Consider the following 14,616-nt stretch of genomic DNA (forward strand, 5'->3'; position numbering starts at 1 on the left):
ACGTGTCACATGAGAAGGCTCACGTGTCACAAGAGAAGGCTCGCGTGTCACATGAGAAGGCTCACGTGTCACAAGAGAAGACTCGTGTGTCACATGAGAAGGCTCACGTGTCACATGAGAAGGATCACGTGTCACATGAGAAGGCTCGCGTGTCACAAGAGAAGGCTCACGTGTCACAAGAGAAGACTCGCGTGTCACAAGAGAAGGCTCGCGTGTCACAAGAGAAGGCTCGCGTGTCACAAGAGAAGGCTCCCGTGTCACATCCTTGCTGCCATGAGTGAGTTCGGTGGAGAGTTCAGTGCAGTGGGGATGGCGAGGGCGTGGAAACCTTCTCATGCTGTCTGTGGTGCTTCAGTGCTTACTGTGGTGAAATCTGTGGTGAAATCTGTGGTGGTCTGAGTTGCTAGCTGTGATGCTATCTGGTGCTGTCTGTGATGCTGTCTGTGATGCTATCTGTGGTGCTGTCTGTGATGCTGTCTGTGATGCTGTCTGTGGTGCTGTCTGTGATGCTGTCTGTGGTGCTGTCTGTGATGCTATCTGTGATGCTGTCTGTGATGCTGTCTGTGATGCTGTCTGTGGTGCTATCTGTGATGCTGTCTGTGATGCTATCTGTGGTGCTATCTGTGATGCTGTCTGTGATGCTATCTGTGGTGCTATCTGTGGTGCTATATATGATGCTCTCTGTGATGCTGTCTGTGATGCTGTCTGTGATGCTATCTGTGATGCTATCTGTGATGCGATCTGTGATGCTGTCTGTGGTGTTATCTGTGATGCTGTCTGTGGTGCTGTCTGTGATGCTGTCTGTGATGCTATCTGTGCTGCTATCTGTGATGCTGTCTGTGCTGCTATCTGTGGTGCTGTCTGTGATGCTGTCTGTGGTGCTGTCTGTGATGCTGTCTGTGATGCTATCTGTGGTGCTGTCTGTGATGCTGTCTGTGATGCTATCTGTGGTGCTATCTGTGGTGCTATCTGTGATGCTGTCTGTGATGCTGTCTGTGGTGCTGTCTGTGATGCTGTCTGTGATGCTGTCTATGATGCTGTCTGTGGTGCCAACTGTGCTGCTGTCTGTGGTGTTATCTGGGCTGCTATCCAGCATGCTGTGCTCCAAGCATTGACACGTGCTCATGACGACAAGGGCTTAGGTCTACAGTCGTGGGAGCAAAGGGAACGTAGCAGCATGGGGAGGCCCTGGCTGCTGTAGAGGAATTGTGGAAGTGAGACCAAGGCTCTGGGTGCTGTGAGAGCCCCGTGTGAGCTGCCTTTGCCAGGGCCACGTGGAACAAGACTCGCGTAACACCCGGGAGGCAGAAACGCACCTGCCCAATGCTCTGAAGTAAAAGTAGTCCTGCTGGGGGTCTTTGGGAATCAGTCTGATGCAAGTTTTCTCCGTCAGCTCGTCACTGGCCTGCTCAATGGCTTTTCTGTCACTGGCATCTGAAAAGTAAATGTTTTGCACACAGTGACGGTGAGCGTGAGTTACATTACCTTTTCAAGAAATCGAGACACACAAACCCATTGGTAATGCACGAACGCACTATTCACCACTCTGCTGAGTCATCGTCATTGTTTACCGTGGTGAAATCCATTTCATATATTTGATCCTATCCGCCAGGGGTGAGAAACGTCCGGCCCGCGGGCCGTATAAGGCCCAGAAAATAATTTGGTCTGTTCCAGCCATCACATTAGGGGTGAGTTAATTAAATATTTGACCAAATATAACAGGCTAATTTTTAAGTTGATAATTTTGTATGGCCCGCGAATTATGTTATAAATATCCAAATGGCCCTTGGCAAAGAAAAAGGTTCCCCACCCCTGCTCTAAGCATTCGAATCTCCAAAAATGAGAAAGGAAACAGAATACTGAAACCAGTCAAGACGCATTGAGTAAGAGGAGCATAAAAATAGACAGATGCGAGACTGAAGATTGAACACAGAAGTTTGTAAAATAATTACCGAAATAATGAGAAAATAAATCAGAGAACCCAACACAAACATGAGTGAACAAATAATCCAAGCAATGGGAGCACAAAATCAGACAAAAGGAGGTTGTGGGAAATTCACAAATGGGAGATGATGCAACCACAACTCATGATAGAGACTGAATCTTAAACATAAGTGTAGGAATGTTTTCAGTAAAAATGTATTTCGATCAGGAATCAGACCATTCTAGATTTGAAGCTTTCGTGACTGCAAGGATTCATATTCTTAAGTTTTTTCGCTAAAGTCACGTAGGTAAAACATCAAAATTAATAAAAATAAAATAAAAAATCACGACGTTTCGGAGGCAACACAAGTCTCCGTCATCAGGTGGGACCGTCACAGCCAGATTAGATGCATCAAGTGAGGCAATGATTCAAGATGTAATCCCTTAAAAGCAAGTTGAGGGGGGAGGAAAGTAGGGGGGGAGCTCATCAGAATGTGGTAGCCAATGAATGGAACGTATCGGGAGGGAGGGGGGGCGGGGCTCAAAGACGGCACGAGTGCCACGTACAACGCATCGGGAGGGGGAGGGGGGCGGGGCCAAAAGGATGGACGACGGCGTGGACGCGGTTGCTGCTGCACACGCCAACGCATTGGACAGAGAGGGGAGGCCTGATACACATGATAGATGTTATCAACCACGCAAAAAAGACTTAATTACACTTTTTTGGACCATCTTATCTGACAGGCACTATTTTACTTTACTTTACCGAGTATTAACATCCCCAGTGTTTAACAGTACTCTCTTCATTGTTCAGCCGGCATTGGTATAAACATGGCCATTTTCGTTCTTTTCTATCATGTGTATCAGGCCTCCCCTCCCCCTCTCTGTCCAATGCATTGGCGTGTGCAGCAGCAACCGCGTCCACGCCGTCGTCCATCCTTTTGGCCCCGCCCCCCTCCCCCTCCCGATGCGTTGTACGTGGCACTCCGTGCCGTCTTTGAGCCCCGCCCCCCTCCCTCCCGATACGTTCCATTCATTGGCTACCACATTCTGATGAGCTCCCCCCCCCTCTCCTCCCCCTTCAACTTCATTGGCTACCACATTCTGATGAGCTCCCCCCCCCTCTCCTCCCCCTTCAACTTGCTTATAAGGGATTACATCTTGAATCATTGCCTCACTTGATGCATCTAACCTGGCTGTGACGGTCCCACCTGATGACGGAGACTTGTGTTGCCTCCGAAACGTCGTGATTTTTTATTTTATTTTATTTTTATTAATTTTGATGTTTTACCTACGTGACTTTACCGAAAAAACCTAAGAATATGAATCAGACCATCTCAGATAAAGAAGTTCCAGATGTTACACTGGAAGAAGTTAACTCTGCCCTTCACAATAGGGCAAAGGAGAATGCTGCTGGACCAGATGGTCTAACTGTGGACATCATCAAATAAGCGGGACTTCACTGCTTCAACACAAAATAGCGGACGTGTTCACAAAAGATTTGCACAGGAATAAAATAACACCATTATAGAATGATGAATCATTAACACCGAATTGAAAATGACAGACCCACATGCCTCTTATTACACATCTATAAATGTTTCACAAAGATCATAGGGAACAGTTTCTCTACCACATCTGGAAAAGACCAATCAATTGAAATTACCACTGTGCCTCGCCTGAGTAGACTATCAAAAAGCATTCAACTCCGTAGTAATTGATGCAGTGATCCAAGCTCTCACAAACTGAAGCCTAGATAAAAAATATTTAAACCGGTTCCAATAATAGCCACACTAAGGTTACATAAAGAAAAATTGCAACATACACAGTACATGGGGAGTTAGGAAGCTGACACATTGCCCACAGTTATTCACAGTGGCATTGCAAGATATTTTCTGAAAATTTAAATGGAGAAGAAAATACATAAATATTAATGAATAAAACATCACCATCTTAGAATTGCTGATGACACATTCATTAAAAGGTCCAATAGGAACTAAATTCAGGAATGCTACAATGTTGGGTTCAGGATAAATATGAGAAAAACAAAGGTCATGTGCAAATAATTTGCTAAACAATCCACAATATTTGTGCACGAACTGGCGGGGTCCTCTACTTTGACTGCCATTCCATCACCAGCCCGGTCCATCAGCCATCATCCCACTTACTTTTTCACAGTCAATATGATGTCTATAAGCTGCATTTTTCCATGATCTGTGTTCCTATTTTCATCTCTCGTTGCAATTCCCCACATGAATGCTTCTCTGTGCACTTTTCAGCTTTTGTTCCATTTTCTGTGTCAGGCAGATCATTATACACTGCACTCCATCCTCATATTAATCTCATCTTCATTTAAATACTTAAATACTAATTTACTTTCATAAGTGCTCTTCTGCTGTGTTTTAAAATTGTGTTCCTGAACCAATTTTTCTTTGTTTATGAAATTTGCTGTACGTGACTTCAAGTCTTAACATAAAATAATCCCTTTAATTCCTCTTCACTGGTTATGACAACACTATCAGCATATCTAACATGTATAATGCTTTCTCCATCTATGTTTACGAGTTTAATTTGCCAACACATGTTCAGATAATATATATTTGGATGTTGTGGTGAAAAGCCTTGATAAGGGTGTATCTTCTTCCTGGACTCCTCCTCTGGTCTGTATGTTGTTGCCCTCTTCAGCAGTTTCCATGTAGATCGTGTAAGAAATCTCAGTATGCGTAAGTGAAGATTAATCCCCTGGCCCCAGGTAGCGTCCCAAAACAGAAAACTCGGAGCTCCAGGATGCGTCTCCCCAGCCTGACGGTGCGCGCTGCGCTCACTTAAGGCGATGGAGACGTTGTAGGGGATGTACACCTTGCCACTCTGCTCGGGCCACAGTTTAATTTCTCCTTTGGGATCTCCTGCAATGTCTCCAGTCTTGTCAAACTCCTTTCCAGCTATAAAAACAAAGAAAATACATTCGGTAATGCAAAGAAAACCATAATAAAATGTAATTTGTAACTAATGGCTACGTTACAAAATATATTGGAATATAGCTACTGTACACACATCCAAATGATAACATCTTAGTGAATGTAACAATCTTTTCGGGTGGTGGAAGGCTAATAACAGTTTTGGCATGTAATTGCAATGTGGTCTCATCCAAAAACAAACATGGATTATTATTATATCATACTTGATTATACACTGCTAACTGAATAATGATATGGATGTCATTCTTAGAGGGAATAAATCGGTAATCAGAAATATAAGGGCATTGCTACTTGCTCCTTGCTCACGCAGCTGCACAAAACGAGATGAATGATACATCATGTGACCCACCAATAGGTGGGTATGAAATGAGGAATCCTGCAGCTCAGAGGACAGAGCCAACTTGCAGAGCTGCTGTCGGAAATGTGCAATAAAGCTTGATCGTAATAAGTGAAATAATTTTGGTTTTGTGAATGTACTACCAAACTCAGCCTGCAAGGTGTAAAGTGAACACGTTAGTCCTACACTGACAATGCAGTGATATTTAGCTTAATGGAAATAGACTGCAGCCTTTGTTCATATTTTTTATGAAAGAAATTAACAAATATTTTTATAATTGAGAAATAGTACTCGAATTAAAATCAAGACTTAACGAAATTGTAGTGCTATATCAAATAATAATGTTAAATAGCAGGGTAGTTGGCAGCTCCATGATGAAAAAGCATAAAACATTTCAATCAAATCTGCATTTAAACATATAACGTGTTGTGCACACACTGCACACATGTGAAGTATTGGAAAATGACGGCAGGAAACTCCTTGACGGGAACACACTTCTTTTATTAAATCTTGACTTGTAACAATACAACGCGTGGCCTCTCTTCTTCACAATGCGCTTCTCTTGACTCTGGATTCTGTGCTGCCGGCTCTCTGTGCCTCGTGTAGACTCCGCGCCTCGGCTACACTCCTCTCTCGCCTCGTGTAGACTCTGCGCCTCTGCTACACTCTCCACTCGCCTCGTGTAGACTTTGCATCTCTCTCTCTGGCTACACCGTATGCATACTCGGCTCGTGTAGACCTTCCTCTCTCTCTGGCTACACCGTATGCATACTCGGCTCGTGTAGACCGTTCTCTCTCGCTGGCTACACACTATACATTACTCAGCTCGTGTAGACCGTTCTCTCTCGCTGGCTACACACTATACATTACTCAGCTCGTGTAGACCGTTCTCTCTCGCTGGCTACACACTATACATTACTCAGCTCGTGTAGACCGTTCTCTCTCGCTGGCTACACACTATACATTACTCAGCTCGTGTAGACCGTTCTCTCTCGCTGGCTACACACTTATACCTTACTCTCCTCTACTCTCCATTACTCTCCATTACTCTCCTCTCCGGGCTCTATCTCTGCACCTTCGTCTTCATTCTTAGATGGTTCCACTTCTGCCCCTGCTCCTCTGTGCATCACCTTATATACCCCTTCTTCCCGGGAGACGGAGCGGATGCGGACCTCAACGTCGGCACCGCTCCTCAGTTACCCAATCCCCACGCGCTATCCCTACGATCCGGTTCCGCTCAGCGCGTGTTTCCACTCCCCGACCAATCACACCGCGCTGCTACCCGATCACTCCCTCTGGGCGCGTCACCGGCACACAGCCAATCAGCAGCACTACCCCCACCCGCGCACTGACGCCTGCTCCTCCCCGTCAGCGCGCGTCACCACACACACACCCGTACATACGCGCTGGCACACGACATATACACCCAGCGCGTATCACCACTACATCACCCCCTCCCACATAGCTCGCAGCCGGCCCGGCTGCTAACAACAACCAACCGCGACGATAAAACGACAACCAACAAAAAAAAACCCCGTAACCCCCCGAGTGTGCCCCGTAACATAACACAACAACAACAACAACAAGAATAACTATGTACAGATTGACAATGAACCCGAAAAGTCAACAATAACACGATACGAGCAAATTCGAAACGAACGCGCCCCACGTCCCTGCGACTACACGCATTGACGAGGCGCTCCAACTGCCCCAACTCCTCACGAGGCAGGTCATGCAAAGTAGCACGACCTGGCGCGAGTCCGTCTGGCTGGTCCATCGTATGGGGCGGGACACTGACGACCGTCCGGCGGTTCCGGCTGCTCCAGACGGCGCGGAACGGGCCTGAAAGGGCCGGCCCCGCCGCGGAGATCCGGCCGCCGGTGATCGGCAGCTGTCAGTTCCGAGACACCTGGGAGCAGATCAGGCGAAAATACGTGTGGATCAGGCAGAGACATTTCCCCCTCTGGGTCGCCGGTCACGTCACACGCCCGGCCATCACGACACAAGGGGAGGCCATATGGAGGCGAGAATGGTTTCAGTCGGGAGGGGTGAACGTACCACCGGCGCTTTCCCCACTTTATCTGAACGCACTGGGGCCGTGCAACGCGCACGACCTCCACGGGTCCCCTCCACGGTCTCAACAATTTAGGCGACGTAGCCAAGGGTGCCTGAGGGCAATGCAGCCAGGCCCTGTCACCTGGTTTCCATTCGTGCATGGACACCTTCCGTGCCCGCAACCGTTCATTAGCAATTTGGCGAGCCCGCGAATTAAGCCGCGCGGCCTCCCTCGCCTCTGTCAGCTTGTGAATATTAAACTTAATATGTTCTGCCAAATTAGAATTAGTTCGTGGAGCGGACAGGCCAAGTTGCGTTTCTATTGGCGGGTCAGCTTCCCGACCGTACATCAAATAGAATGGGGAAAACCCCGTAGCTGCATGGGGGGCCATTCTATACGCGGCAAGGACTCCCGGGACCTGCAGGTCCCAATCTACATGTGCCTCGCACACCTGCTGGCACAGCATGGAAGTCAAGGTTTTGTGGAGTCTCTCCACCATCCCGTCAGTCTGCGGGTGGTACGGGGAGGTACGCACCTTCTTGGTACCCAACAGATCGCACACCTCTTGCAACAATTTACTCGAAAAATTTTTACCTTGGTCGGTCAGCAGGCGTTCGGGAGCCCCCTTGTCCAGGACATAGCCCTGGACGAAGGCATCCGTCACAGCCGCTGCCGACTGGTTAGCGAGAGGCCACGCCATAGGCCATCGGGTAAAGTATTCGACCCCCACTAACAAATATTTATTCCCTCTCGGCGTGACTGGGAAGGGCCCCAAAATATCGAGTGCAACGAGCTCGTTGGTACGCGAGACCTGAATAGATTGCAGCGGTGGATTAGCTGCCACGGCCGGTGGTTTACGCCTGGCGCACTCAACGCACCCCTTCAGAATATGCACCACATCACTTCCCATTCCCGGCCAGTAATAGTCACGCTGAAGCAGGGCAAGCGTCTTGTTAACTCCCAAGTGCAAGAGGCGTTCGTGTGCCGCCAAGACAACCCTCCCCCTCACAGCGGAAGGCACCACGAGTGCGTTCCGCCGGGACAAACTGTCCCATTTCAATAACACGCCCCGCTCAAGTACATAGGAGCCGGTACGCTCCTGGTCCCCCTCGGGACCCCCAACCTTGCGGCGCAATGCTAGCAGCGAGCTGTCCGCCATCTGGAGGCGGCCCCATTCGCTGAGCGACAGCGAGAGCAGCGAGTCCCGACCCTGAGAGGCAGTGGAATCATCCCCGATCGGTGCGCCCGCTGTCGCAGCCAGTGCCCCCATCTCCCCCGCAAGCGTCGGTTTACAGCGCGCTGATCCCGACAAACACGCGCATTCATCACCAGGCAACAACCGCGACAAGCAATCGGCATTCGTGTGTCGCAACCCCTTACGGTACGTAGTCGTAAACTGATAGTCCTGGAGGACTTCCAACCAACGCGACAACTGGCCCGAGGGCTGGGCGACCCTCAATGAATACTGTAGCGCCGCGTGGTCCGTTCGGACTGTAAAGTGACGACCATAAAGATATGGCCTAAACTGCTGCACAAAAAAAACAATGGCAAGCAGCTCGCGACGGGTGACACAGTAGCGCTGCTCCGCCGGAGACAACACCCTACTACCGTAGGCGACAACTCTTTCGACACCCCCAACGACTTGGGATAGCACCCCCCCAATGCCCGTGTTGCTAGCATCCGTGTCCAGCAAAAAGGGACTGGCAAAATCGGGATAACACAAGGGTGGGGCACCCACCAAGGCGTCCCGGAGGGAGCGAAACGCGGCCTCCTCCTCCGGTCCCCATTTGAACTTCACTCCCTTCGCCGTTAGAGCGTGCAAGGGTTTTTCAATAGTGGCGAAGTGCTCAACGAACCGCCGATAATAAGAAGCAAACCCGATGAAACTACGCACGTCGGAAACGGACGTAGGTGTCGGCCACGAACCGACACAATCCGTCTTCGCGGGATCGGTGGAGATCCCCGAAGAATCGACAATGTGACCCAAGTATCTAACGGACCTACGAAGGAGGTGACATTTGGCCGGTTTAAATTTCAACTTAGCCGATCGCATTCGCAAGAACACCCCTCTCAATCGCCGGAGGTGTTCCTCAAACGTTTTACTGAAAACAATGACATCGTCCATATAAATCAAGCATGTATCCCACTGCAAGCCCGACAAAACCAGCTCCATAAGTCGCTGAAACGTCGCTGGAGAGGAGTGAAGTCCCATGGGTAACCGGTTAAACTGGAACAGCCCCCCTGGAGTCCGAAATGCTGTCTTAGGTTTCGACTCTTCGTCGAGCGGCAACTGCCAAAACCCCGATAACAAATCAAGAGTCGAAAAATATCGCGCACCAGACAATGCATCGAGGGACTCATCCATCCTGGGGAGCGGATACGCGTCAGCCACAGAGATCTTATTCAGGCGACGGAAATCAACGCAGAATCGCAGGGACCCGTCCTGCTTCTTAACCAGCACAATAGGCGCTCCCCACGGGCTAGAGGAGGGCGAAATAATATCGGCTTCTAGCATATCGTTAACAGCCGACTGAACATGTTCCTTCTCCACGGGACTCAGTCGGAAGGGATTTAGCCTGACCGGCGCCGCATCGCCCGTTTCAATGTGATGGTGCAACAAATCCGTGCACCCAATGTCATACTTATGTTTACTGAATACATCAGAGAATTCAATGAGCAACTCGCGCAGCGCACCCAACTGCGCCGCCGACAAATCGTCCGAGGCGGCACATAACGAATGGACCCACTCAAGGTCTTCCCTTGGCTCAACGTTCCGCGCGGGGCTCGAGCCCACCTGCGCAACCAACCCATCATCCCCAGGGACCTGCGCCGCGTGAGCCAGCACGGTGCCCTGCGGAATGACAGCTGGTCGCGACCCCGCGTTCAAAACCATCACAAACGGATCCCTGTCAGCCCGCACCAAAGTGTGAGCCACCGATAAATCAAGACCCCCGACAGCCTTGTTAGAAGGACCCAAAAGCATACTCTGTCCCGAAGCCTCCCTCACCCATGGTTTCCGCAACCGGAGGGGAATCAACATCTGTGAACCCGGGGGCACTTGCACTGTCTGCGTCGCCACCCCTTGTATCGTAGCGCACGCCGTCCGAATGTCAGTAGGGCCCGTCAAAAATGAAATCCGGCGACCCGATGGCAGTTCAATGCATCGTTGATCGATAAGAATTTTAATGGGCATTTTAGCCAAAAAGTCAGTGCCCAAAAGACACGGAACTGCCAAAGAAGACGAAACGAAAACGGGTCCCGACAATTTGATATCTCCAATGCAAATGGACGCCCTAACCTGACCGATAATGCCCAACGATCCCCCATTAGCGGCGTAAAATGGCACATCCACTGGAAGCAGCGGACGACATTGGACCGGAAGAATATTATAAATGAGGTCCGATATAATAGTTGCCGATGCCCCCGTGTCCACTAACACCCTAATCTCAACCCCATCAATAGATCCCGTAACAACGGACGAACCCGCCGAAGCAGCCACAATTCTATGCCCCAATTCCACCCATTCAATGTCTCCCTGGTCCCGGCCGAACCCCCCTCGCCGAACCGAATCCCCGAACCTTAACCGGCCCTCCTCCGCCGCAACGCGGCGTCCCATGTGTGCCGAATAAACAGGCCGAGCGTGTGAGGTGCCGCGACTTGCCGGGGATTGTAGAGATGACTTGGGCTCTCGGTCGTCGTCCAGCCGAGCTCCCATGGCGCGCTGCCGCGGAGCGCGGCACCCGGACGCCACGTGGCCCCGGAGGCCGCAGTTATAGCACGTGACGAGGGTCGGAGTAGATCTTGGTTGCTCCGACTTTCGGCCCGATCGCAGAGGCGACCGGGCCCCCGGCCTCCAGTCCCCTGGTCGTCCCGTGGCGAACGCCTCCTCTCGTGGGCTGACGACTTGGGGTTCGGCGACCACCAAACCCGGGGCTGCGACGACAGCAGCGTTGCAACCAACGCCTTGCTTCCGTTGTAGGGCCTCGTGCGCTTGAATACTCGTGGCGACTCTCAAAGAAGAAATATCAATCTCGTCAGCTGTGTTGATAGGGACCCCCAGATCCTGCGCCAACTTGAGCAGCTGCTCCAAAACCATCGCGTCTTGGCCCTCCTCGTCCATCCGAGGGAACGCAGCATCAGCAAGAGCCAGCAACGCCGTGCGATAGGCCAGCGCGGTCTCCGTGGCCGCTTTCCGTCTTGCGTAGAACTGATGGCGGCACGTAGAGGGAGGCCCGTAGACCCTGGCCAACAAACCCAGCGCATCCTTCAGCGTGGAGCGGTCCGACTTCCGTGCAGCCCTGAAGGCCGCGAGCGCATCGTCGTCCAGCATGGCGGGCAATGCCCGCAGCGCCGTAGCATCGGACCACGCTGACATCTCTTGATGCGCCAAAAACCTTCGCTGAAATTGGCCCCAGTCTCCGCCTTCCGCCTTGAAGGCTGACAACGTGGGCAGGCGCTGCTGAAAAATGAAGTCATCCGCCTCGTGGTTCCTCTCCGCCTGTCCGTCGGTGTCTAAGATGGCGGCTCCAGCAGCAGACGTAAGATGGCGGACCCCCTCGCGCGCTGATGACGTCGATGCGCGCGCTTGGGAACCCACCACCACGTGGCGCTCGCCGTTCCCGCCAAAAGTAGGCCCAGGCGCAATGGCGGGAATCCCCCATTCGTTTTGGCGGGAATCTGCGGGGCGACCTTGTAAAATGTCCCCCACCGTCCCCGCTCCTCCCGACGAGCTGATCTCCGCCAAGATGGACGCGGCGGCGAGCAGCAGCTCCGCCAGTCGGGAGTGCGCCTCACGAAGCCCGGCGTCTGTCCCCGGTCGCTCGGCCGGCGCCGTCGACGGACCCTGCAGCGTGGGCAAGTCCTCTTCCTCACCCCCCGCCACCAGCGGCCCCGAGTCGTCCAGGTCTTCCTCGCGGTCAATCCCGTGGGTCCTACGGGTCTTCCTCGTCTCCATACTTGGAAGCCCGTTTCACTTCTGACGCCAGATGAAGTATTGGAAAATGACGGCAGGAAACTCCTTGACGGGAACACACTTCTTTTATTAAATCTTGACTTGTAACAATACAACGCGTGGCCTCTCTTCTTCACAATGCGCTTCTCTTGACTCTGGATTCTGTGCTGCCGGCTCTCTGTGCCTCGTGTAGACTCCGCGCCTCGGCTACACTCCTCTCTCGCCTCGTGTAGACTCTGCGCCTCTGCTACACTCTCCACTCGCCTCGTGTAGACTTTGCATCTCTCTCTCTGGCTACACCGTATGCATACTCGGCTCGTGTAGACCTTCCTCTCTCTCTGGCTACACCGTATGCATACTCGGCTCGTGTAGACCGTTCTCTCTCGCTGGCTACACACTATACATTACTCAGCTCGTGTAGACCGTTCTCTCTCGCTGGCTACACACTATACATTACTCAGCTCGTGTAGACCGTTCTCTCTCGCTGGCTACACACTATACATTACTCAGCTCGTGTAGACCGTTCTCTCTCGCTGGCTACACACTTATACCTTACTCCCCTCTACTCTCCATTACTCTCCATTACTCTCCTCTCCGGGCTCTATCTCTGCACCTTCGTCTTCATTCTTAGATGGTTCCACTTCTGCCCCTGCTCCTCTGTGCATCACCTTATATACCCCTTCTTCCCGGGAGACGGAGCGGATGCGGACCTCAACGTCGGCACCGCTCCTCAGTTACCCAATCCCCACGCGCTATCCCTACGATCCGGTTCCGCTCAGCGCGTGTTTCCACTCCCCGACCAATCACACCGCGCTGCTACCCGATCACTCCCTCTGGGCGCGTCACCGGCACACAGCCAATCAGCAGCACTACCCCCACCCGCGCACTGACGCCTGCTCCTCCCCGTCAGCGCGCGTCACCACACACACACCCGTACATACGCGCTGGCACACGACATATACACCCAGCGCGTATCACCACTACACATGCAGAAGTTCAAGCACTCTGGGTAGATGCGTGGGTTCTTTTGTTGGGGTCTTGTGGCAATTCTGCAGTCAAATTAACAAATACGTTATATTTAGAAAAAATCTTACCTCCGGCAAATCCACGTTCTGATAGAAGCAAAACAATCTTATTCCTCAAATTTAACACCTGTGATCTTGACTCATCCCATGTTCGACACTCAAACATCTTCTGCAAAAGTGCTATAAAAGGCAGAAGACACAAGTGAGAAAATAACATTGCACAAGAAGTAACGTTATTTAAATAATACATAGAGATTGATTGTTGTTGTTTTGGAGTAACATCACAGCTCTCAATTGATGATAAAATTGTGTAAATGAGGCTTGTTTTTGTGGAGGTGATAAGGTTAAAAAGAAATATATTGGTATGCTCATGTATACATCTGTGTGACCAACATCAAAGTAAGAAGAAGGGTGACAGGCCAGACTCGTAACAAATGGCAGCCAAGGCAGAGTTCGTGCCTGGGAAGGTTACCACCACAGAGATGGGCCAAAGAAATCCGCTCAAGTGCAGGATTTAGATGGATTGTGACATTGTAGGACCATGGAGGCTGGTGACATCAGGAGGCATTGATCCAGGTAGGCAGTGGCTGATGGTGATGATGAAAGCTTAATCAGGCTTCAACATAAAATGTAGATTTTAAGGATTTATTAAACGTGTTCACCTCTAGATTTGAAGCTTTCGTGACTGCAAGGATTCATATTCTTAGGTTTTTTCGGTAAAGTCACGTAGGTAAAACATCAAAATAAATGAAAATAAAACAAAAATCACGACGTTTCGGAGGCAACACAAGTCTCCGTCATCAGGTGGGACCGTCACAGCCGAATTAGCTGCATCAAGTGAGGCAATGATTCAAGATGTAATCCCTTATAAGCAAGTTGAAGGGGGAGGAGAGGGGGGGGGAGCTCATCAGAATGTGGTAGCCAATGAAGTTGAAGGGGGAGGAGAGGGGGGGGAGCTCATCAGAATGTGGTAGCCAATGAATGGAACGTATCGGGAGGGAGGGGGGCAGGGCTCAAAGACAGCACGGAGTGCTAAGTACAACGCATCGGGAGGGAAAGGGGGGGTATGTGGATGACACTTTCGTCATCTGGCCACATGGCCTCCCAGCATTGAACCACTTCTTGGACCACATCAATTCTAGACACCCATCCATCAGATTCACCATGGAAGTGGAGAAAGACGGTAAACTACCATTTTTGGATATTCTGTTTGAGAGGAGGCCTGACGGATCCTTGGGACATTCTGTCTACAGGAAAGCCACCCACACAGATTCCTACTTGAAACCGGATTCCCACCACCACCCATCTCAAAAGAATTCTCTCATCAAAACGCTATACCACAGAGC

General features: G+C 50.8%; 2 protein-coding genes across 3 annotated transcripts in view; both read right to left on the reverse strand.

Annotated features, from left to right (window-relative positions):
* LOC144736680 (uncharacterized) overlaps window positions 1–14,616 on the reverse strand; it is an 828,508-nt gene that overhangs the window by 673,150 nt on the left and 140,742 nt on the right. The gene's annotated exons all lie outside the window — the stretch shown is intronic.
* The window catches only part of LOC144734295 (zinc metalloproteinase dpy-31-like), a 51,695-nt gene that overhangs the window by 33,189 nt on the left and 3,890 nt on the right, over window positions 1–14,616 (reverse strand). Inside the window, exons 2-4 of the mRNA XM_078616451.1 lie at window positions 13,340–13,932; window positions 4,749–4,865; window positions 1,317–1,434 (exon numbers count right to left, since the gene is read on the reverse strand). Coding sequence (XP_078472577.1) covers window positions 1,317–1,434; window positions 4,749–4,865; window positions 13,340–13,520 — 416 coding nt within the window. The 5' untranslated portion in view covers window positions 13,521–13,932. The remainder of the gene's footprint in view (window positions 1–1,316; window positions 1,435–4,748; window positions 4,866–13,339; window positions 13,933–14,616) is intronic.

This window comes from Lampetra planeri, chromosome 3 (assembly GCF_965212315.1).
Source record: "Lampetra planeri chromosome 3, kcLamPlan1.2.h2, whole genome shotgun sequence".
Classification (NCBI taxonomy): domain Eukaryota; kingdom Metazoa; phylum Chordata; class Hyperoartia; order Petromyzontiformes; family Petromyzontidae; genus Lampetra; species Lampetra planeri.